Source organism: Dasypus novemcinctus, chromosome 3 (assembly GCF_030445035.2).
Source record: "Dasypus novemcinctus isolate mDasNov1 chromosome 3, mDasNov1.1.hap2, whole genome shotgun sequence".
In the NCBI taxonomy this organism is placed as follows: domain Eukaryota; kingdom Metazoa; phylum Chordata; class Mammalia; order Cingulata; family Dasypodidae; genus Dasypus; species Dasypus novemcinctus.
In genome coordinates, this window is record NC_080675.1 from 152,212,002 (window position 1) to 152,238,651 (window position 26,650).

The following is a 26,650-nucleotide window of genomic DNA, read 5'->3' on the forward strand; positions in this document are numbered from 1 at the left end:
AGAGATACAAGCCAGGAGCCCGAGGATTGTGGCAAGCCACAGACTCCCAGAAGAAAGTATAACCTTGCTTACATCTTGATTTTGGACTTCTAGCCTCTGAAACCATGAGACAATAAATGCTTATTTTTAAACCAATCCACTGTGTGATATTTGTCATGGCAGCCTGGCATACTAAGGCAAGTGTTAACATATGTTTTTTAAATATATTTAAGTATAGAAATAAATATAGTCGTAGTGTATGGATATGTTTTTGTATTTATTGATTATATATTATCTTTATAAATTAATGTACACATATTCCCTAGCTCTTTCCACTGAGACAGGTGGCCTAGGAGCAGCAACACCCAAGTAGTATTGAGCACGTTTAGCACACACATCTAAGAATGGGAACACACATCCTAAAAGGGAAAGATGGGTTCTTTTTCCATAAGAAGGGATGCTGGCAGGCAAAAAGAAATAGATGTCCACTGTAGATACAAGGAGATACATGCACACTGATTTTTTGTTTCTTTTTATATGGAGAATGGCAAAAGGAACTATTTTATTTCTTAAGTTCATATATTTAGCAATGACTTAAGCATATTGAAAATAAATAGTAACCCTAAATTCAGACCATGTACCTTCTAAATTGAGGGAATGAAAGGGAAAAAAATAATGTATTTATAGCTTCCTGGAATGAAGTGTGTCCACACTAAACAACGTATTGTTTTCTAAAACTAACCCTGTCACCTTTCTTATAATTTTACAAATCTTCCCAGTGATTCTAGTGGACACCCAAAACATTTCTGTGATAAAAGTTAGAACTTCTTAGAACTTTACTTTTAAATTTTACTTTTGCCAGTTACAGAATTGAGCTTAGAGATTTTTTTTTAATTTGTTCAAGTTCTGAAAGAAAATAATCTGATTTTACAACATCTCCACAAAACCATTTACCTGACAGATACTTCTTATATTCCAGGCTACAGAGCCTCCACTTTTTATGTTAGAAAAATTATCTGCCAAAAGTAACTCAAATAATTTCTTTGTTAAAAACTGGATTCTGTAAGCAGCTCCTTTTCTTGCCCTAGCGGAAATACAGCTTTCGAGGCTTGACATTCTGTAATAATAATATGAATCAATATCTGATGCTTTTTTATGGAGAAGGACTATATTATTTGTGGTACTTCCGTAGAGGCAGGAAATGGAGCAGAAGTTTAACTCATGTTACCAAAGCATCCCCTTGATTAGGCAGTCTTCCTTGAATGGTAGGTTCACGTCAGTCCCAGATTTTTATTTACCTCAGAGTGAAATACAAGCCTCTTGTATTCTATGAATTAAAATAGTCCTTGTGCCTCTTTAGGTACCCCTGGTTTTCAGTGGAATGTGAGCGTTCTTGGTAAGAATACTGCTAGATTAATATGCATCTGTTGCTGTGGCTGGATATTTAGTTACATGGTAGACAGGCTTTATTCAGCCAAAAGCTGAAGTGACTACTTATCTATCACATGATGAAGTTTGCTGCCAGTATTCTTTCACATGATAAGGTCAGTAACTTTAATCGGATGGGATTCCAGCCAATATTCGATTAAAGGGAAAAGAAGTATGTTGTTATTCTGTTTTTGTATTTTTTTATATACTCTTTTTTCCTTGTGTTAGATTGAAACCATCTGACAATGTATAATTAGAATAGTTGATCATTTATTGAATATCTATTTCAGTGCACCCAATTAGGTACATTATATTATGTCTAAGTTTCAAAAGCTCTGTATAGAAAAAATATATATTATCTCCACTTCTAAAATGAAGAAACAGATTTGGAAGTTAAATAACCCTCCCAGAGTTTACATATTATTGTCTGTGCTGGAGCCAGATTCAAGCATACATATTTCTGATTTTAGGGTTTGACTTAAAATAAATCTTGTAGGGATATCGAGTTTACTAGTGCCTTTTTTATCTGCATTTACTGTTGTATTCTTTGATAAATTCTTTAATTTGACATAAATAAATTTTAGGTAAAATAGTACCCTATTTATATGTGTATAAAATGTCTTTATTTGAATTGATTGATATGACCTGGAGACAAAAGCATGAAATTTGAAGATCAAACACCTAGATTTCAAGTTTCAGTAATACCTTTTACCAACTATGAGATCTTGGGAAAGTCACTTCATTTCCCTGAGCCTTAATTTCTTCATTATTCAAATGAGGATGATACTGGTTGACAGTGTTGTCAAAAGGTTTAAATAAGATAACGTAGGGAAACGGACTTGGCCCAGTGGTTAGGGCAACCGTCTACCACATGGGAGGTCCGCGGTTCAAACCCCGGGCCTCCTTGACCCGTGTGGAACTGGCCCATGCACAGTGCTGATGTGCACAAGGAGTGCCGCGCCACGCAGGGGTGTCCCCCGCGTAGGGGAGCCCCACGCGCAAGTAGTGCACCCGTAAGGAGAGCTGCCCAGTGCAAAAGAAAGTGCAGCCTGCCCAGGAATGGCGCCGCCCACCCTTCCCGTGCCACTGACGACAACAGAAGCGGACAAAGAAACAAGACGCAGCAAATAGACAAAGAGAACAGACAACCGGGGGGGGGGAGGAGGGGGAATTAAATAAATAAATAAATCTTAAAAAAAAAAAGAAAGAAATCAAGGAACTTAATAGGTAGAAGGACATTCCACGTTCATGGATTAGGAGACTAAAAATCATTAAGATGTCAGTTCTACCCAAAATGTTTTAGAGTCACTTGCAATCCCAATCAAAATTCTGACCATCTTTGTAGAAATGGAAAGGCTAATTATGAAATTTATTTGGAAGGGTAAGGGGCACCAAATAGCCAAAAACATCTTGAAAATGAAGAGCAAAGTTGGAGGACTCACTTTCTGACTTTGAAGCATATTACAAATCTGCAGTGGTCAAAACAGCATGGTATTGACACGAGGATAAACATATTGACTAATGAAATAGAATTCAGAGCTCAGAAATAGACCCTGTGACTGTTAGAATTTTGTGACCCCCAGAAAATATTGTTATTGAGCTAATCTATTCCTGTAGGTGTGGGGTCCTTTGATTGCATTAAATTCCGTTGAGGGGCCTTTGATTAGATCTTTCTCTGGGTCTTATATAAACTGAGAACACACAGCAAGACAAAGCGAGAAAGGAAACCACCATGTTTGACCCTGCCATGTGAGAGAGGACACAAGGATCGCTGGTAACTGAAGCTGAAGTACAAAGTCCCCAAGAGGCTGGGCCATGGAGCAGCTCAAGGCTGAAGAGATGAGCCATATGCCTGATTACCCACAGCTGGGCTCCAGGAGAAAGCAGAGCAACTGAGGCTGAGAGAGGAGGCCTGGAAATAGACAACCTGTACAGCCTGATTGTCCATCTGAGCTCCAGGAAATGGTGAGTGTTGAGGGGAAGTCAGGGACCTCAGCAGAGATCAGCTACCGTCTTGCCTTGCCACTTGGCAAGACACCAGGATCATGAGTAGCTGTCTTTGGGGAGAAAGTGTCTCTGATGATGCCTCTATTTGGATTTTTTCATAGTTTTGGAACCGTAAACCTTTACCCCAAATAAAATTCCAATTGTAAAAGCCAACCCATTTCTGTTACTTGGCATCAGCAGCCCTTTGACAACTAAGAAAGACCTTTACATCTATGGCCAATTGATTTTTCATAGAGCTGCCAAGTCCACTAAACTGGGACAGAATAGTCTCTTCAATAAATGGTGCTGGGAGAATTGGATATCCATATGCAAAACAGTGAAAGAGGACCCCAAATCCTATCATATACAAATATTAACTCAAAATGGATCAAAGACCTAAATAAAATAACCAGGGCTATAAAACTCTTAGAAGAAAATGTAGGAAAGCATCTTCAGGATCTAGTGTTAGGCAATGGTTTACTCCCAAAGCACAAGCCACAAAAGATAAAAGAGATAAATGGGACCTCTTCATACTTTTGTGTATCAAATGACTTCGTCATGAAAGTGAAAAGATAACCTACTTGATAGTAGAAAATATTTGGAAACCACATATACGATAAGGATTTAATAGCCAGAATATATAAAGAAATACATCAAATCAACAATAAAAAAGACAATCCAATTTAACTTTAATAGACATTTCTCCAAAGAATACACAAATAGCTAAAAAGCACATGAAAAGATGCTCAACATCACTAGCTATTAGGGAAATTCAAATCAAAACCACAGTGACGTGTTTCACAGCCTCTAGAGTAGCTACTGTTAAAAAAAAAAAAGACGGGAAACTACAAGTGTTGGAGAGGATGGGGAGAAATAAGAACACTCATTCATTGCTGGTGGGAATGTAAAATGGTGCAACCACTGTTGAAAACAGTTTGACAGTTCCTTCAGGAAGCTAAATATAGGATTACACATGTGGCCCAGGTATATACTAAGAAAAATTGAAAGCAGGAACTCGAACATAGTGCATTATTCACAGTTCCCAAACATGGATGCAACTGAGTTTCCATCAGCTGATGAATGGATAAGCAAAAGTTGGTATATACGTATAGTGGAATATTCATTAGCCATAGAAAAGAACAAAGTCCTAATGCATATGGGAATATGGATGGACCTTGACGACATTATGCTGAGTGAAATAAGTAAAACACAAAAGGACAAATATTGTATGATCTCACTGATAAGAACTAATTACAATAAATGAACTCATAGAGTTAGAGTCTAGAACGGGGGTTCTTAACCTTTTTTGTTCTGTGGACCCCTTTGCCCATCAGGTGAAAACCACTGACCCCGTACTAAGTCCACACTATACTGTGTATTATTTAATAAATATATCACACCTGCACCAGCACATCTCCACAAGAATAATGATTTTTTGAATTTCAATATAAGCTCACAGACCCTTTGTTAAGAATCTCTGGTCTGAAATATAGGTTAGCAGGAACAGGATGGAGTTAGAGAATGGGGAGTTAATGCTTAATTTATACAGAATTTCTAGTTTAGGATTTGGATGTTAGCACATTATTTTGAGTATAATTGACAGCACTGAATTATATAGGTCTTACATGTTACTAGAATAAAAACTGAAAAATAATGCATAGGACTGTATAACACACTGGACCCTATTTTAGATGGTGGACTATAGTTAATAATAGAAATATTAGAATGTTCCTCCATGAATTTTAACAATTGTATGACACCAAAACATGATGCTAATAATAGGATGGTATATGGAAAAAATACACCTAATGTCAACTGTGGATGACAGTTAATAATACTATTTTATTTTATTGATGATAATTTTTCATCAGTTGTAGCAAAGGTAACTGTTTTTTAAAAAGCAGTACAAAAAAAGTAATATCATCAATTGTAACAAATGTTCCACACCAGTGCAAGGTGTTAGTGCAGTGGTATATGGGTATCCTGTATTGTATACATGATTGTTCTATAAATCCACAACTTCTCTAATAAATTATTTTTAATTAAATACAATTTAAAATTCAGTTCCTCAGGTATACTGTATTTTAAGTGCTCAATAGCCACATGTGGCTAGAAACCATCATGTTCAAAAGTACAACTATAGAACATTTCTATCATGGCAGAAATTTTTGTTGGAAAGCTCTGAATGGAAGAAGCAGACATTAAACAGCTAATTACATAAATATTAAATTCGTTTGTGTTGTTTTTTTAAAAGATTTATTTTTTATTTATTTTTCTCCCCTTCCCCGTCCTCCTGCCCCCTCTCTCCCATTGTCTACTTTCTTTGTCCACATGCATTCTTGTCAGTTGCACCAGGAATCTGTGTCTCCTTTTGTTGCGTCATCTTGCTGTGTCAGCTCTCCGTGTGTGTGTGGCGCCACTCTTGGGCTGCACAGGGCAGCTCTCCTTGAGGGGCGCACTTCTTGCGCATGTGGCGTCCCTATGTGGGGGACCTCCCTGCGTCACACGGCACTCCTTGTGCGCATCAGCACTGCACATGGGCCTCCTCACCACATGGGTCAGGAGGCCCTGGATTTGAACCCTGGACCTCCCATGTGGTAGGCAAACGCTCTTTCAGTTGAGCCAAATCTGCTTCCCTGTGTTGACTTTTTGAAAGAATGGTCACAGGGAAATTAAAGTTGGTGCTAAGAACTGAGGGAAAACTAAGAATTTTCTAGGTCATGTGGAGGTGGGGAACACATTTCTAAAGAATAACATATCCACTGAAGCAGGAAGAAGAGAGTAATTGAGGTCCAGAAAGGGAATGGCCTGCAGAGCCTGTGTAGGGAAATTAGCCTTACAAAGAGAAATGACCCTTACTCTGTTGAAATAAGAGAAACAAAGGAGAGGATGGTTAAAAATGCGGATAGACTTGAAGATTTTCTGGCAGAAAGTGAGGGTTTTCTTGCTCAGTAGCTTTCATTTTCTCTATGAAAAGCAAGATCTTCTGAAAGCAAGAGGAGGAAAGGAAAGGGTGGAGTTTTGAAGGCAGGGAAGGGTATGAAGCAAGTCTTTGTGGAGAGTGGGAAAGTGAGCAGATAAGAAAGGATTAGTAGGATTTTAAATTTATAGTTATAGCATTCTTTTTATGGTATGATTTTTTTTCAGGTGCAGACATGGAATAGGCCAGTGGTTGTTCACTAATCCATTTGAATAAATTCACTTGTAAGTCACTGAGAATGTATGAGGCTCATAGTAAGGGTTAAATAAACATTACTGAGTATTGCCACTGCTGGGGTTTGACTAGTAGGAATAACAAACAGAACAACAAAGAGGGAATATAGAACATTTACAAGCAAGTGATTATCATGATATAGCCTATGGAATCTTCCATAGATAAAAGTGAAAGTAACACAACAGGGATTATGAGTAGGGGGAACTGAAGAATTCCACTGATTGGAGATCCTGATGGAGATGAAACTGAAGAAGTAGAGGCTACAAAGAAGTATTACATGTGGTCCCCTTGCTAAAGAACTACAGTCCAAGTGATGGGTGGCATTTCCCAGTGAAAAGCAAATATAATTGCTCAACTGTGTAAATAAATGAAAGCAGTAGCAGGCAGTCCCCAAATAGCCTGTAAATGGGGAGTTTGACATTCTGACAGCTTACATTGCTTATAACATAATATCCAAGCCTACCTTGAAGATTTAAATCAAAATGCAAAAACCTGTTCAGAAGCTTATGCTCATTTTCCTATCATCCTCTCACTCCAAACCTTTAACCCCTAATTCTGTTCTGGTTAAAGTGTCACACAGAAATTGGTGGCAGCAATTGGTCCAGCAGCTTTCTGGATAGACAGTCCTGTCCTCTGGTTCTCTTTTATGCCATAGGGGTAGATTGATTGTAATGAATATGAAGTAATAACAGCCTTATGAGTTGTCTGGTTTTTCTTGTCCTCCCGTTGGTCTGTGAAGCAGTTTCAAATGCAATACTTAAATTACCTTGTGTTTCACAATATTTAGGAAAACAAAGTATTATAGCCTAATTCGTTAATGTCTTTCTTCCCTTTCATATTGTATTGAAGGCTTCAGCGACTAGCCAAAGATCTCTTAAAACAACTACAAGTACAAGACACTGGCTCATGGGCAAGCAATAAGGTATCTGCTTTGGATCGGACTCTAGGCGAGATTGCTAGAATTTTGGAAAAAGAGGTACGTGACTAATCTCCAACCTTTAAACCTTAATCCTTATGGTCTTTTCTCATTATAACAGGACACAAAGCTATGTTTCCAAAATCCAGTCAACAGCTTCTTGTTTTTTACTTTTTTTTTCCAGGAGGTCCTGGGGATTGAACCCGGAACCTCATACCTGGGTGGCAGACGCTCAACCACTGAGTTATGCCTGCTCCCTATGTTTTTAATGAAATTGAAATTGTTTTCATATGTTTTAATGGAAGTTCTCAATGGCAAAATATGATTTTTAAGTCATGTATTTCCCAGTCATATTTTTCCCTAAGCAAACATAATGAAATTATTTAACTGGTAATAATAGAGATAAAGACATACGGTACAATTTTATGGCAGAAAATATAAAATTTTGAACTATACATCGTAACTTAAGAGGGTTCCACAAAACACAAATTTCCTCAGTGTCCAAAGAAGATTTGGCAGTTTTCTTTAATGACTTAGCGTTATTAAATGTCTCAGAAAGTTAAAATAAAATCATGAAAAAAATTTAAAGTGTTATTTACTGTAGAGGTACTTTAAATATGCAAAGAAGAAATAAAACTCCTTGTAATAGCTACTGTTAACATTTTATTGTATTTTCTTCTATTTCTATTACTGTGTATTTTTACTTTATCTAGTTTATTTTATAAATATTTACTCATGTTTATGAAAATTTTTTATAACTGAAAGCATCACAGCTTACACAATTTATAACATTTGTTCTTTGCTGCATTTTTTGATTGCTTGTTTTTTGCTTTCTGGTTTATAAATTTATTATGTAGTACTTGATATATACAAAAGAATGTAGAATTAAAAAGAGCATAAATACAATGAACAGTTGTGAACTATAACCACCCACCTTAAGAACTAGACTGTTACCAGAATATTCATAGCTCCCAGTGTGATCCTTCCTCATCCCATCCTCTGCCTCTGACCCCTAGAGTAACTGTAATAGTTTACAAAATTAAAGATATATCATTTCCTTTTTAAAATAGCCTTATTGCTTCATCACATAAATGTATTGCTGATTATTATATTATTTAATTTTGTTTGTTTTTTAAGTTTTTCTTTGCAGAAAACTTGTACAACTTAAAATTTCCCATTTAACCACTTTCAAGTGTACAGTTTGGTAGCATTAATTACATTCACAATATTGTGCTATCACCACTATTATGCTACTATCTCCAATATCCATTACCCCAACATTTTTATCACCTCAAATAGAAACTCTGTATAAATTAAGCAATAACTCTATTCTTCTGGCCCCTGGTAACCTACAATCTGTCTGTCGTTATGAAATTTGCTTCTTCTAGGTATTTCATATACAGAAGATTATACAATATTTGTCATTTTCTATCTGGCTTATTTCACTCAACATGAAGTCTTCAAGGTTCACCCATGTTGTAGCATGTATTGGAACTTCATTCCTTTTTATAGCTGAATAATACTCCATTGTGTATGTATATACACCATATTTGGTTTATCCATTTATCCCTTTTTTCTTTATTTTTAAAGGCACTTTAGATTACATAAATGTTTCAATAAAAATAGAGGGATTCTCATATACCCCTCCCCTTCCACACTTTCTCCTATTAACATCTTTCATTAGTGTGGTACATTTGCAACAATTGCTACTGAGCATGGCCTGTAGTTTACATTGTTTTATACTTTGTACCATACAATTTTATAGGTTTTGAAAAAATGTATAATGGCTTGTATCCATCATTGCAATATCATGCAGAATGATTCCAATTTCTCAAAAATGCCCCATGTTACACCTATTTACTTTCCCTCCCATCAGAACCTCTGGGTGACCACTGTCTTTATATCAGTGTTACAGATTCTTCCATTACTAGAATAATAATAAGTCTACTTTAGTCCATAGTTGTATTCCCCTCTTATGTTTGTTTGTTCCTCTGTCTTGAGGATTTTGGAATGGTGATACCCACTCTGCTTCCAACTGAGAGGAGTTTAAATCCCCTGGGGCAGATAGATAGAACTGTCTTACTTGCTTCTTGGGATGAGTGTTATCCATCATCATCCTTTTGTTTATTGTCCTGAATGAATCTGATGAACTGGAGAGTAGGTGTTGGCTGCAACTCTGCTGAAACTTGGGGATATAAACAGCTGGAAGATTTAAGTCTCGGGGGCATATATTTAGTGAGTACAGTGCTAACTATAGGTTCAAATAAATGGGACAGAAGAACCATATATAAGAAAGTTACAAATGAGTCTAACTCTGATACATTGGAGGCATGATTTATTATATATAAGGCCCACTGATGAGGTGCCAACCTCCTGGAGTTATCTGCCCTGCCTATAGTGTCTAGATATGTCTACCCCAAGACCACCCCTACCTGAGGCACTGTTTACTGGGGCTGTCAGTGAGATCCTCCTGAGACATACATAAGTATAACCGCCAGAATAACTTCCCAACTCACTTTAAAATTTCTTAACTATAAAAACTCATTGGCATTTAATATTTCCCCCTTTTGGTTGAGATCTTTTTCCAAATACATTGTTAGTTGGTGCTTAGTATTAATCCCTCGGTGCCAGGGAGGCTCATCCCTGGGAGTCATGTCCCACTTTGGGGGGAAGGCAGTGAATTTATATGCTGAGTTTGGCTTGGAGAGAGGGCCACATTTGAAAAAGGAGGAGACCCTCAGGCAGTAACTCTTAGGCAGTATGTATTACCAGGCCAAGTTTCAATTTCACAAGAACCATGTTTGTAGGTACAAACATCAATATCAAGGACCTGGTGCATTGGTCTACCCTCCTTTGCTAGGCACTGCTCAGGCACTCCAGAGATTCTCACCACTCTATGAGAGAAAGTAGCAGGACTCCCCAGGATGGGAATTCAGTATTCTGTCGATTATCCTGTGGGTCTCTACCCACTTAGATAACACCCTGTGATCACATGAATACACTTACACTCCACAGAGACATGCCCGACATACATCCTCCCACATACATTCCCCTACCACAGCTGCAACCACTCTGCAATCCAATATTTCCCCCAAAACAAAGACAACAAAATAATTTAAAAGTTTAAAAAAAAAACTTCTTTTTGCATTGTGCCTTTCATCACTGCAAGATCTGCTATCTTTTATGTATATTGAGAATTTCTTCTATATGTTTCTCCAGTGCTTTTTTTTTTTTCACTTTATTTTCCAAGAAGCTTTAGGTTATAGAAAAGTCACATAGAAAACACAAGGGGCGACGGACTTGACCCAGTGGTCAGGGCGTCCGTCTACCACATGGGAGGTCCGCAGTTCAAACCCCAGGCCTCCTTGACCCATGTGGAGCTGGCCCATGCACAGTGCTGATGCGCGCAAGGAGTGCTGTGCCACGCAGGGGTGTCCCCCGCATGGGGTAGGGGAGCCCCACGCGCAAGGAGTGCGCCCCGTAAGGAGAGTCACCCAGTGCGAAAGAAAGTGCAGCCTGCCCAGGAATGGCACCGCACACACAGAAAACTGACACAACAAGATGACGCAACAAAAAGAAACAGATTCCTGTGCCGCTGACAACAGAAGTGGACAAAGAAGACACAGCAAATAGACACAGAGAACAGACAACTGGGGTGGGGGGGGAAGGGGTGAGAAATAAATAAATAAACCTTAAAAAAAAAAAAAAGAAAACACAAGGGATTCCCATACACCCCACTCCCCCTTCCATCTTCCCCTACCAATAATATCCCACATGAGTATGATACATTTGTTACAATCGATGAACAGACATCGAAGCATTGCTGCTAACCATGATAAGTGTTTATGTATGGTTTACCTTTACACCATATACTTTTATAGGTTCTGACAAAACGTATAATGTCCTGTATCCATCATTGCAAGATCAGTCAGTGTTGGCCTCCGCTGCGGCACTGCAGGCGGGTCACTGCAGGCGAGTCGCTGCCGGGGATCGGGCCTACGCCACGGCCTGACCGGGGCGGCAGCGGGCGGCTCAAGGCTTGGTGGGGACGCGCGGTTCGATGGAGGAAAAACCACGGAGACGAGGTCTATGCGCAGGTCTGATTTTATTCGGGAAGTACATGGGGTTTTATAGTGTCATGGAGGCGGGGAGGTTGTGGGAGGGGCATGTCCGCGGGGCAGCTGAGGATTGGCTGCAGAGGCAAGGGCGGACCTGCGGTTTATGACGTAAGCCATTGATGGCAGAGGGGGTTGTTTCCAAGGTTGTGCCGGGGCGGATACGGGATGAGGGCAGTTGAAATGAGGCGGGAGAACAGCGATCGGCTGGGAGGGGGAAGATAACAGTGGCTGGGAGGAGGGGCGGAGGGAGGCAGCAGCACAAACTGCTGCTGAGAAGGGCCATAATACAGGGAGGTTACGAGGAACAGGCGGGCAAAGTGTAAGGAAGCGAAAGGCAGGGTGGGAGCAGGGGACAAGTCAGAACTACTCCAGTGTCCCAAAGACGCCCATGTTATACCCATTCCTCCCTCCCCTTACCCTTGCAACCTATGGCATCCACTAAGTTTCAGTTTTTGAAGAATAATGTTCATAATTCCATGCATTAATATTGAGGGCTTGACATACTTGTCTGTTGTTGTGGGAAACAGGCATACCTGTTTCTTATTGTAAATGTTTCACCTGTTCTATTGTAGATGTTGCAGTTGTTCCCAATTATTGTAAACGATGTTGCAGTTCTAATAGCAAACAGGTGCTTGGTACTTTCCAATAAATGCAAGGTGGAAACTAGGGTCAAGGCTCTCAGTTCCAGAAGCTGTAAATCCCCTGGTCCCATCTTTATCTCCTCTCTTGTGTGTGTCTCTCTCTGTCCTTTATTTCGTAAAGTTCTGTGTTGCCTTCCCTTCATGCAAACCTGTTGTGAGCTAATTGCAGCAACTGGTGCCCAACGTGAGGTGTGAAGGGAAGAAGGCTCACAGCAACTGGAGGCCTGAACAGGGGCACAAAGGGAAGAGGGATTGCTTCAAGCGAAACTAAAGTGGTTGTAACGGCGCAGAGCCCCAAGTGGTTTGGAAAGCCTCAGACGTCCTCTAGGGTTTGCTTGTATTTCCCCGGGAGATGAAGAATGTCCTGTGTGGGTACCAGTTCGTGGGATAAAACTATACCATGAATGCCAAGAGACTATATAAGTTCCTTTGAAACTCAGAACCTGCAGTCATGCAAATGGAGAGACAGACGCTGGAAACTGCATGGCTGGGTCTCGTTCTGAAGACTAGAATGGCTTTACATCAAAATATTTAAACTAGAGAACTTGTTCAAGCATGGCATCATAAAGCGAGTATCACTTGGGGACAGAAAGAAATTAAGAAAATTGGGAGGAGGAAAACTGGAAAAGAAATGTTGAATGATAAAAGAAAGTAATGAAGAAATTCTAGATTAATAGATTTGGAAGTGCTTTTGTTTATCTGTTTGTTCAATGTTAGTGTGTGTTGTAATTGTTTCAGTGTGTGCGTTCAAAACAGAAAAGAAAAAGGAAAAAAAGAAGAAAGGAAGAAAAAAAGAGAAAGGAAAGGGAAGGAAAAAAAGAAGAAAGGGAAGAGAGAAAGCAAAAAAGGAAGGGAAAAAGAAAGGAAGGAAAAAGAAAGGAAGGGAAAAAGAAAGAGAAAGAAAAAAAGAGAAAATTAGGATAAAATGAAAGATGTAAAAGTTAAGCAAATATTGAAAAAGGTAAAAAGTTTATTTTGTCCTAAAAATAAATGGTTAATATGGAGATATGCGGGACAGAACTAGTATGCATATAACAAGTTGTAAAAGTATTGTGGTAGCATTCAGTGATATGTGTTTTGTAAGAGTAAAACAAGCCTGAATGAATAAAAGGTCAACAAAGGACTTTTAAGATTTTATTTTATTTTTTTTTTATGTTTTATTTCTCTCCCCTTCCCCCTTCCCCAGTTTTCTGTTCTGTGTCCATTTGCTTTGTGTTCTTCTGTGACTGCTTCTATCCTTTTCAGAGGCACCGGTAATCTGTGTCTCTTTTTGTTGCATCATCTTGCTGTATCAGCTCTCCATGTGTGCGTCACCACTCCTGGGCAGGCTGAACTTTCGTGCTGGGCAGCTCTCCTTACGGGGCGCACTCCTTGCGCTTGGGGCTCCCCTACATGGGGGACACCCCTGTGTGGCATGGCACTCTTTGTGCACATCAGTGCTGCACGTGGGCCAGCTCCACATGGGCCAAGGAGGCCCTGGGTTTGAACTGTGGACCTCCCATGTGGTAGGCGGACACCCTATCCATTGGGCCAAGTCCACTTCCCAATAAAGAACTTTTGCAGTTCTTCAAGGCTTTCTGCCCTGGTCTGATGGTAATGAATCTGGCTGCATAGAAGAAACCTGTGGCAGTGACCATGCTAAGAAACATCAGAGACAATGGTATTTTAAGGGCCTGGAATAGGCAAACAATTGGGACAAGCTGTAAGGTCCCTGCTGCTCAGTCAGATTCTTAAATGTTTGAATAAGACAAACTATACTCTCTGCTTTATTTGATACATAGTGTTTTCTTATATTAACGGGGTTTGTAATGACTTAGCCTGTGAATTGTATGTGGCCAGCACTAATATCAAGTACTGGCCTATATAGCCTTGTTGGTTGGGAATTTCAAGCCCATGAGAAATGAAAGTCTAATCATAAGATGTCTGTTAATTGGAAGTCTTACTGTTGCAGTTATGGATTATGTATAGAATGCTTGAATATGAATCAGAACTTTAATAATGAAACATATTGTATACTTAAGTGATTTGATGAACTGTAAGTGATATATAAATGTATCTTGATATAAATCTCTTGTTTTAAGTTTGTACAATCCTGGGACTGAATATATTGAGAAAAAAATTAATGAGTATTATTCAAACCTAAAAGTGAAAACATGCAATAAGCTTTGCTAATCAGTGAAATGTCTTTTGTGTAGACTTTGCAAAAACAAAAAGGGGGAAATGTTCTGGGAAACTGGCTTACCTGTCTCTTAATTGTAAATGTTTTCACCTGTTCTATTGTAGATATTGCAGTTGTTAGATGTTGCAAAAAATTGTTCCCTATTATTGTAAATGATGTTGCAGTTCTAATAGCAAATAGCTGCTTGGTACTTTCCAGTAAATAGGAAGTGGAAACTAGGGTCGAGGCTCTCAGTTCCAGAAGTTGTAAGTCCCCTGGTCCCCTGGTCCCATCTTTATCTACTCTCTTTTGTCTCTCTCTGACCTTTATTTCGTAAAGTTCTGCGTTGCCTTCCCTTCATGCAAACCTATTGTGAGCTAATCCCAGCAGTCTGTTTTCTTTTATTAGGCGCTGCCTATTGACTCAAGATATTCTTGACCCTCTATTTGAGAACGTAGCAGGACTCCACAGGATGGGAGTTTATTATTTTCTTGTTTATTGCATGGCTCTCCACCAACTGAGCTAACACCCTGTGACAAGATGCTTCCATAAAAGCATACCCTAGGTGCAACTTTCCCACATATCCCCCCACCACCAACACCCTACACCAGTGACCCTTGCCTGCCATGTTTGCACACACACAAAAAAAGCACATTCCCACCATTGTAGTTCCAACCACAGACCTACTCTGGGAAGAGTTCACTTGTTCCTCCCTCCAGTTCTCCCGTCATTTCCACAGTTAGTCCATCCCAACTTCCCCCCCTACTCACCTTCACATTCTAGCACTGTCAACTGCACTCACATCCCTGCACCACCATCACCCACCTCCACTGCCAGACTACCTCCCTCCACCTTATCAAGGGTTTTGCCTATATTGAGCACTGGCTCACCACCCTCTACTCCCTTTCTGTCACCTGATAAGCTGTCTTCCAGACTCTAGCTCTGTGAGTCTGCTCAGTAGGCTTAGATCATATCAGTGAGGTCATGCAATATTTATCCTTTAGAGACTGGCTTACTTCACCCAACATAAGGTCTCCAAGATTCATCCATGTTGTCACGTGTGTCAATACTTCATTCCTTATTACAGCTGAGTAATATTTCATTTTATGTATATACTGCATTTTTCTTTTCCATTCATCTGTTGATGGATACTTAGGTTGCTTCCAGCTTTTGTCAATAATAAATAATATCACTATAAACATTCATGTGCATATATCTATTCATGTCCCTGCTTTCAGTTCTTCTGGGTGTAAAGTCCTACTGTGTTCTCAATTAGAGGGGCAAAAATCTCTGGAGAACATAGGCAGTGTCTAATAAAAGAAAACAGAGCAATATATCAAGCCCTCAATATTATTGCATGTAACTCTGAACCTTATTCTTCAAAAATTGAAACATAGTACTTACCATAGGTTCTGGGGAGAGAATGTAATAGATGGAATATAGGGCAATTTTAGGGCATTGGAATTGTTCTGCATGATCTTGCAATTATGGATTTTTTTCTGGGTATATACCTAGTAGTGGGATTGCTGGATTATATGGCAAATCTGTAGTTAGCTTCCTGAGGAACTGCCAAACTGTCCTCCACAAATCCATTCATCTCTTAATGGACACTTGGGTTGCTTCTACCTCTTGGCTATTGTGAACAAGGGTATACAAGTATACATTCAAGTCCCTGCTTTCATTTCTTTTTGGTATATACTAGGAAATGAGATTGCCAGGTCTTACGGTAATTCTACTTTCAATTTCTGAGCAAACACCAAACTGATTTCCTCAGTGGCTGCATCATTTTACAGTGCTGCCAGTGATGTATAACGGTTCCTGTTTCCCATATCCTTCTCAAGATTTACTTCTTTTTTTAAGATTTGTTTTTTATTTCTCTCCCCTTCCCTCTTGCCCCCCTCCCCCCCACCGTTGTCTGCTGTGTGTGTTATTCTGTGTCCTTTTGGATTCTTGCCAGTGCACCAGGAATCTGTCCCTTTTTGTTGCATCATATTACTGCGTCACCTCTCTGTGTGTGCAGTGCCACACCTGGGCAGGCTATGCTGCTTTCATGCAGGACCATTCTCCTTACAGGGCACACTCCTTGCACGTGGGGCTGCCCTATGCAGGGGACACCCCTGCATGGCAGGGAACTCATTGTACGCAGCAGCATTGTGCAGGGGCCAGCTCACCACATGGGCCAGAAAGCCCTGCGTTTGAACCCTGGACCTCCCATGTGGTAGGTAGATGCTCTATCAGTTGAGCCAAATCTGCTTCCCTACTTTTTTTTAATACTTGCTATCCTAGAGGGTGTGAAGTGGTTTCTCATTGTGATTTTGATTTGTATTTCCCTGATGTTGAAGATCTTTTCATATGCTTATTGGCCATTTGTATATCTTCTTTGGAGAAATGTCTATTCAAATCCTTTGCCCATTTTTTAATTGGGTTGTCTTTTTGTCGTTGAGTTGTAACAGTTCTTTATATATTCTGGATAGTAAACTCTTGTCAGGTATATTCTGGTGGTAGCTTGGAGTTATATATCACAGAAAAACATTTCCTTAATCCATTGTAAATTGGACCTTTTGTTGAAGTTACTTCATTTAAGTTATGGCCCACCTGAATAAGGATGGTTCTTAATGCTGTTACCAGAGGCCTTATTGAGAAGGCCACAGAGAGAAGCCACAGGAAGTGGCCAGAACATGAAGTCAGTGGAATCCAGAAGAGAAAGGAGAAGACATCACCATGTGCATTGCTATACAGCAGAAAAGGCAGGAACCCCAAAGATTGTCAGCGAGTCAAAAGATACCAACACCAAGAAGAAGCAAGCCTGCTGGCCTCTGAAACTGTGAGCCAAAATATTCCTGTTATTAAACCAACCCATTGTAAAGTATTTGTTTTAGCAGCTAGAAAACTAAAACATAATGGTTAGCAATTATTTGTTCCAATTTGTGGATAGTATTTCCACTTAATTGATAGTGTCCTTTAATGTTTGAAAGGTTTAAATTTTGGTGACGTCTATTTTATCACTTTATCTTTTGTTTATATTTTTGGTGTCATATCTAAGAAATGACCAGCAAATCCAGTGTTAGGAAGGTTCTACCATATGTTTTCTTCTAGGAATTTTATGGTTTTTAGCTCTTACGCTTATTCCGTGATGCATTTAGTGTTTTTCTGTATGATATGAGGTAGGAGGTGAACTTCATTCTTTTGCAAATGGACAACCAGTTTTCCCAGACCATTTGTTGAAGAAGCCATTCTTTCCCCAATTAATGTACTTGATACCCTTGTCAAAAATCAATTAGTCATAGATGTATAGGATTGTTTCTGAACTCTTGGTTCTATTCCATTTGTTTATATTTCTATCTTTAAGCCAGTACCACAGTGTTTTGATCACAGTGGCTTTGTAGTATGTTTTGACATCAAGAATGGTGAAACCTCCAACTTTGTTTTTCTCATTCAATATTGATTTGACTATTTGGGGCCCCTTGTGATTCCGTATGAATTTAAGGATCAAGTGTTTCATTTTTGCAAAAGAAGGCTGCCGGAATATTGATAGTTAGTGCGTTGACTCTGTAGATCACTTTGGGTAGCATTGACAACTTAATAATATTAAATCTTTCCATTAATACAGGATGTCTTGCATTTATTAGATCTTCTTTAATGTCTTCAATTTTTTTTTAGTTTTCAGTTAAATTTGTTCCTAGATATTTTAGTTTTGTTTGTTTTGGACCCTAAAAAATATCCTACCATAGACTTCTGCAGTTTTTTCAGTCAAAATTATGGGTCTAAGTTTTATTTAAGTGTATAAATACAGCTATTTTTTCATCCATTTTTTTTTTTGTTGTATAGTAAGTACTTCATTATGTTAATACTACGATTTTTTAATACATTCTGTCAATGCACATTCATTTTCAGGGTTGTTGCTTTGTGGCGAAGTGATGCACACACACACAAAAAAGATGACGCAACCAGATAGAAAAGAAAAAAAACCACACAGATTATTGGACCCTACCTTGGATTTCTGATCAAGTGGTCTAGTGTGGGTTTAAAGAATTGTATTTCTAACAAGTTTTCCCAGGAGATGCTAATGCTAGGGACTATGTTTTGAGAATGATTGCTCTAGTCTAGGGTGTATGTCTCTAGGGAATTTCTGGTTCTTGGATATGAATTACCAACTTTATCAGATTGTGCTCAGCTGCATTTGGACTTCAAATAATATAATGTTTAATAAAAACTGAGAACAGAACACCACTGGCATCATGACAGGGCCATGTAGAATTAGTTTTCCTGTATAACACATCCTTTTCAGGATGTTGGAAAGTTTAGAAACTAGTTATAGTCAGACATGTGGTAGATGAAGAGTTTAGAGACTTGATATGTCTTGGAGAAAACCTAGTCATTTTAGAATTGGCACAGACTGATTATTTCTGTTTTTATAGAGAGTACTTAATACACTGAATTAAAAGGCATTTGCTTGAAGATACCACTATATGTACCTTGAAGGATTTTTATCTCATGAATATTGTTGTAGATTGAAGTAATCAAAGTTTTTAAGGAAAAAGTCAAATGGTCTATATAAAAAAGGTTTCAGTATGGGAATATAAGTAAAGTTATTTCATTCACAAAGGGGCAATTTACTGGAATACTACTTTTACCTTATAATTTGGGGGACAAAAATATAGTCTGGCTCCCAGTCTAAATGGTCTGTGTCAGGAACCTTGCTGTAAAGCTGTCCTCAGAGTATACACTGCAGGACCACCTTAGAGTCTAAACTTACCTACAATAAGATCCTTTTGCTACTTTTATAACTAAAATCCTTTTTACCTAACCAAGACAGACTCACTTTATGTAGAATTCTGTTCTGTAAAGTTATACTGACATTTCAGTGTAATTCAGCTGGCTATATTTATGATTTCAGACAGGAATTGTAACTAACCATTCCTTTTTGTTTGGGAAACTGCCTGGAGTAACAAAATCATTACAGCCAGAGTCAAATGACAAGGGTGGGACTGGTAGGGCTCCCGCAAGCTCTCACTCTAGGAAAATGAGACAAGAATCTTGACTTCTTTACCTGATTAATTTAGACCTGAACACACTGATGCTTTCTTTTATTGCTTTGAAATGGATTTTTCTTAGATAATTTTTCTCAAATTCTGAGAACTACTTTAGAACTAACGGTTTAAATTTGTGATGCACAAAAACACTCTTGTAATGAAAGGAATCAAGAAACGGAGGAAACCTGGGTTTTGTATTTCTTACTGATTGTGCCAGTGGTCTCTGTATGGCCGTGACAAGTTCTTTAACCTCTGTCTCAGGTCCCTCTGACTTTTGGGGTTCTTTGATTCTATTTAGAAATAAAAAGCTTATAAGTTTTGTTTGCATGCATTATACTTTTTTAAAAATTTCAACCATTTCCGTTTACCCAAATATGATAGTATAGGATACTACACCAACTCTCCCAACAACATCTAAGAAATCTACATAAAATAAAAAGGAAACATCAAAGAGCTGAGACAAAATTAAAGAATTACCCTGGCCACAGCAAAAGCAAGAATTCAGAAGTTTGTGCTTAAACTGAATGCCCTCAAGGGCATTCGCCATGCTGACAAATGTGAATTATGGTTTTTCCAACCTCATGGGAAAAAAGAACAAAAGTAAAAGCCTTAGGACTGCCCAGGGTGTGAAGTCCAATGGAAGATTTTTGCTTCACAATGTTAAGACCACAACAGACTACTCCTTCATGTATCATTAGCCCTCTTCACCCTAACCTCAAACACTATAAAGACAGCACCTTGGCACAGTGCGGGAATTATAACCATAATCCAGCTCCGTAGTTAATTTGCAGCCCGAATTCACAACACCTGTATTATTTCAGACGGTGAATTGAGTTTAATGTGGTCACAGATTGATTAGTGGTGTCCCAAAGCACCTTACAGAAGGAAATGTAAATCCTCATTGGAGGAAGATACCTTCATCAAGAACAAGTAGCAAAGGTAAAAAAAAAAAAACAACACAAAAATAAATAAGTTATGGTGAGTGAGAAAGAGCATAAATTGGAATTGCAAGACTTTTTAATTACTAGTCACAGGTTATAAAACTATGTTTGCTATCTTTTAAGGAAATACAAGACAAACTTGAAAATATCTAATTAATAAACCTGACAATAGTGATAGAGTAGGTAATTCAGAACAGTTCTTCCACTGTTGACAATGACTAAAGCTGGAGATTCACAGCCGAATCTCTACTTAAATTTTGTCCAAGTGGCAGTAATTTTTGTTTGCCTTGAATTCTCGCATTACAGTGATGCACATTGCATTTACGTTTGGATAGTAACAGCATCCCAGAAGCTTTCTGTGGTTTATCAGTAACATGAGACATTTGTATGTTATTACCATAAGTAAACAGTTTAAGCAGATGGATTGGACATGGAGTTTGTCCAATTGCCTTTCCTGACTGTTTTAGAATCCTGCCAGATTTAAGTAGAGATTCAGCTGTGAATCTTTGAACCTGAATAAGCAGACCACAAAGCTGGCAGCATTCATAATTTGAACTAAAATAAGATATGCCAGATCACAGTTTGTGATACCTGTAGGAAATCCTGCTATGCTTTAGTGTTTTCAAAATTCATCTTGTAGAGTTCCACTAACAGATACCTGTGGATAGTAGAAAGATAGGAACTTTGCTCCGCCTCCCTGTCTTTCCTACTTTTGCCAACTGATGTGTGTGGCTGTTTAACACAAGCATAGACTGAGACAAGATAAACCACTAAGCCCTGAGAGTTTTTTCAACATAATTATGTTCAGAAACAGGTTCTGCTACACACTGCCTCTCCCTCAGACTCCATGAGTTTGTTTGGTTTTTGCTTCCACTGTTTTCCGCTGGACTTCTTCAGTTGAGAGGAACTGAAAAACATTCAATACTAGGAACCTCTTATTTTGATTCCCTCACTTAAACTGTGCTCTCAACTTACCGGGTTGTTTCTTCATAGCAGCTGATAAATAACTGTATATAGCCCATATCACACCCTTATTTTGTCAGAAGGTTGACAAGTAAAATTAAATGAAAATATTTCTCAGACCTTCAGGTAGATTGTATTAGAAGACTAAAGAAAAATTGAATTAATTTTTATTTCATGAATCTGGCAGGCTTAATTTAAATATGGCTTGTATTTTTAAAAAAGCAAAGAAAAAGTTTTTAGGGATAGACAAATTATCTGGAAAAGGGATATGGGGAGCTTTCTAGGGTGATAGAAATGTTCTGTATTTTGTTTTAGGCCATGGTTACATAGGTGTGTGCAATTGTCAAATTCATCAAACTCAATACCTAAATCTGTGCGTGTTAATGTTTATTAATTATACCATAAATAAAAAATACAATTAGATAATAATGATTGCAAAATGGTTTAAGTTACTTTTCAAATTCACAAGGTGAGACTTGCCTTGATAAAAACACACTCCTTTAGTGATATTATCTGGAATCACTTATGGTGGCTTCCTCCTGAAACGTACTTTTTAAAAAGTAAATAAATGTTATATAAAAAGTCTGTGATGACTTGGATGGTGCTAGTTTATAGGAACAATTCCCACAAAATCTTGTGATATTTTTCTATTAGAATTATGCAAATTAACTATCTGTGGGTTGTTTTAAAACCTCTAGATGAGGAGCGGATGTAGTTCATGTGGTTGAGTGCCTGCTTCCCATGTACGAGGTCCTGGGTTCAATCCCCAGTACCTCCTAAAAACAAAACAAAATGAGCAAACAGGCAAAAGAACCAGCTCTCATTGGGGAGCTGATGTAGCTCAGTGGTTGAGCACCTGCTTCCCATGTTTGAGGTCCTGGGTACAATCCCTGGTACCTCCTGAAAAAAAAACAAAAAAACAGAAACCCACTAGCATTATGTGATATAACACAGAAATTTACATAAAGCACATTTGCACAGAATAATGAATAAAGGCCAAAACTCCGTAACTACTAGATGAGAAACAAAACATTGCCATCACCTCAGAAACCTCACCTGCTTACCCATGTTTGTTTTGCCACCCATTGTCTCTCCATGTTAAGATTAACTATTACTTTGACTTTTTGATAATCATTTCCTTACTTTTCTTTATAGTTTTATCTCCTAAGTGTTCATCCCTAAACAGTATGTGTTAGTTTAAACATGCCTGTTTTTTGAACTTTATATAACAGGAATCCTATTCTATATATTTTGGTGTCTTGCTTCTATCAACAATTTTTTTTTCTTTTTGAAAGTTTTATTTTTTAAAGAAACTTTAAATTACATATATATTACATTAAAAATATAGGGGGTTCTCCCCCCCCCCAAAAAAAAAGCTGGAGTAGCTATACTTATATCAGATGATATAGACTTTAAAAGCAAAAGTGTTATTAGAGACAAGGAAAGATATTACGTATTAATGAAAGGGATGATTTACAAGGAAGAAATAACAACCATAAATATATATGCATCTAACCAGGATGCCCCAAGATACATGAGGCAAACACTGGCAAAACTAAAGGGAGAAATAGACATCTCTACAATAGCAGTTGGAGACTTCAATACACCACTCTCAGCATTGGATAGAACATCTGGGCAGAAGATCAATAAAGAAACAGAGCTTGAATAATATGATAAATGGACTAAACCTAATAGACATATACGGAACATTGCACCCCAAAACAGCAGGATATACATTCTTTTCAAGTGCTCATGGATCTTTCTCCAGGATAGACCATGTGTTGGGTCACAAAGCAGATCTCAACAAATTCAACAAAATCAAAATTATACAAAGCACTTTCTCTGATCATAATGGAATAAAGCTGGAGATTAACAAGCAGCAAATAATGGGAAAATTCATGTACAATATGGAGATTAAACAATACATTCTTAAATAATCAGTGGGTCAAAGAAGAAATTTCAAGAGAAATCAGTAAATATCTCAAGACAAATGACAATGAGAATACAACATATCAGAACATATGGGATGCCCTCAATGCTTATATTAAAAAAGAAGACAGAGCTAAAATCAATGACCTAACTACACAGCTGAAGGAACTAGAAAAAGAACAGCAAGCTAATTGCAAAGCAAGTAGAAGGAGTGAAATAACAAAGATCAGAGCAGAAATAAATGAAATTGAGAACAAAAAAAACAATAGAGGGCAGTGGACTTGGCCCAGTGGTTAGGGTGTCCGTCTACCACATGGGAGGTCCACAGGTCAAACCCCGGGCCTTCTTGACCCGTGTGGAGCTGGCCCATGCACAGTGGTGATGCATGCAAGGAGTGCCGTGCCACGCAGAGGTGTCCCCTGCGTAGGGGAGCCCCACGCGCAAGGAGTGCGCCCCGTAAGGAGAGCCACCCAGCGCGAAAGAAAGGTCAGCCTGCCCAGGAATAGCGCCACACACGGAGAGCTGACACAACAAGATGATGCAAGAAAAACAAACACAGATTCCCTGTGCCGCTGACGACAACAGAAGCGGACAAAGAAGTCTCAGCAATGAGACACAGAGAACAGACAACCAGGGTCGGGGGGGATGGGGAGAGAAATAATAAATCTTTTTAAAAAAAATAGAGAAAATTAACAAAACCAAAAGTTGGTTCTTTGAGAAGATTACCAAAATCGACAAACCCTTAGCTAGATTGACTAAGAAAAAAAGAGAGAAGATGCAAATAAATGAAATAAAAAATGAAAAGGGGAACCTTACTGCTTACCCCACAGAAATAAGAGAGATCATAAGAGGATACTATGAACAACTTTATGCTAAAAAACTAGACAATGTAGATGAAATAGAAAAATTCCTAGGAATGTACAAACAACCTACCTAACACTAGAAGAAATAGAAGACCTCAGCAAACCAATCACAAGTAGAGAGATTGAAGCAGTCATCAAACAGCGCCCCAAAATGAAAAGCCCAGGACCAGTTTCACAGGTGAGTTCTACCAAGTATTCAAAGAAGATTTAATACCAATCTTACTCAAGCTCTTCCAAAAAATTCAACAAGAAGGAACACTATCAAACTCATTCTGTGAAGCCAATATCACCCTAATTCTAAAGCCAGATAAAGATATTACAAAAAAAGAAAATTAAAGACCCATTTCTGATGAATACAGATGCAAAAATCCTCAATAAAATACTTGCTAATCAAATCCAACAACACATTAAAAGAATTATCCATCATGAACAAGTGGGTTTTATACCAGGCATGCAAGGCTGGTTCAACACAAGAAAATCAGCATAATACACCACATTAATAAATCAAAGAAGAAAAATCACATGCTCTTATCAATTGATGCAGAAAATGCATTTGACAAAATACAGCATCCTTTCTTGATAAAAATACTACAAAAAATAGGAATTGAAGGAAACTTTCTCAACATGATAAAGGCCATATATGAAAAACCCACAGCTAACAATGTACTCAATGGTGAAAAACTAAAAACTTTCCCATTGAGATCAGGAGCAAGACAAGGATGCCCACTTGTTCAGTATAGTGCTTGTTCAGTATAGTGCTAGATATTCTAGCTAGAACAAATAGGCAAGAAAAAGAAATAAAAGGCATCCAAATTGGAAAGAAAGAATGAAAACTTTCACTATTCGCAGATGATATGATTGTATATCTAGAACGTCCCAAAAAATGTACAACAAAGCTGCTAGAGCTAATAAATGATTTCAGGATACAAAATCAATACACAAATATCAGTGGTGTTTCTATACACTAATAATGCACAATCTGAGGAGGAAGTCAGGAAAAAAAATTGCATTTACAATTGCAACTAAAAGAGTCAAATATTTAGGAATAAACTTAACCAAGGATGTAAAACACTTGTATTCAGAAAACTATAATGCACTGCTAAAAGAAATTTTAAAAGACCTAAATAATTGGAAGAACATTCCATGCTCATGAATTGGAAGACTAAATATCGTTAAGATGTCAGTTCTACCCAAATTGATATACAGATTCAATGCAATCCCAATAAAAATTCCACAGCATTTTTTAAGCAAATGGAAAACACAATTATCAAATTTATCTGGAAGGGTAAGAGGCCTCAAATAGCCAGAAACATCTTAAAATTAAGGGAAAGTGAAATTTTGAGGATTCTTACTTCCAGAATTTAAATCATATTACCTCGCTAGTCATTAAAACAGCATGATATGGGCATAAAGATAGACACTTAGTCCAATGGAACCAAATTTATAATTCAGAAACAGACCCTCACATCTATGCCCAAGTGATTTTTGGCAAGTCTATCAAGCCCTCCCAGTGGGGGCAGAACAGTTTATTCAACAAATGGTGTTGGGAGAACTGGATATCCATAGCCAAAAGAAAAAAAGAAGACCCTATCTCACACCTTATAAAAATTTAACTCAAAATGGATCAAAGACCTAAATATAAAAGGAAGTACAGGGAAGCCACTGTGGCTCAATCAGTTGAGTTCCTATCTACCATATGGGATGCCCTGGGTTCGCATCCTGGGGCCTTCTTGTGAAGGCAGGCTTGCCTGCACGCTGTGGAGAGCTGCCTGGCCCACAAGCACCGCAAAGAGCTGAATCAGCAAGGTGACACAACAGAGAAGGGAGATGAGCAGTAATGCAGAAGAGTTCACAGTTGAACGGACACAGAAAGCAGACAGCAAACAAGCCAGAAGGGGGAGCAATAAATGAAAATAAATACAGACACAGAAGAACGCACAGCGAATGGACACAGAGAGCAGACAGCATGCAAAAAAAAAAAACCTCAAAGGGGGGGTTTAAAAAAAAAAAAGTACAATAAAGCTCCTAGAAGAATCTTAAACCTTACACCAAAAGCATGAGCAGCAAAAGAAAACTTGGATAAATGGGACCTACACAAGCTCAAACATTTCTGTGATTCAAAGGACTTCATCAAGAAGGTGAAAAGGCAGCCCATTTGATGGGAGAAAATATTTGGAAACCACTTATCCAATAAGGGTTTGATGTCCATTCTATAAAAAGAGATCATACAACTCAACAATAAAAGAGCAAGCAATCCAATTTAAAAATTGGCAAAAGATTTAAATAGACATTTCTCCAAAGAGGAAATACAAATGGTCAAAAAGCACATGAAAAAAAAAGTTCCATATCACTGGCTACTAGGGAAATGCAAATTAAAACAACAATGAGATATCATCTAACACCACAGAGAATGGCCATTATTTAAAAAGCACAAAAATAAGTGCTGGAGAGGATGTGGAGAAATAGGAACGCTCCTTCACT

At 38.2% G+C, this 26,650-nt stretch overlaps 1 protein-coding gene across 6 annotated transcripts in view; it reads left to right on the plus strand.

The window, feature by feature from the left end:
* Positions 1-26,650, plus strand: part of SCAPER (S-phase cyclin A associated protein in the ER) — a 616,772-nt gene that overhangs the window by 389,017 nt on the left and 201,105 nt on the right. For all 6 annotated transcript variants that reach the window (XM_004468178.4, XM_004468179.4, XM_071214311.1 and 3 more), the window contains one exon: positions 7,457-7,583. In XM_004468178.4, the coding sequence (XP_004468235.1) occupies positions 7,457-7,583 (127 nt within the window). The remainder of the gene's footprint in view (positions 1-7,456; positions 7,584-26,650) is intronic.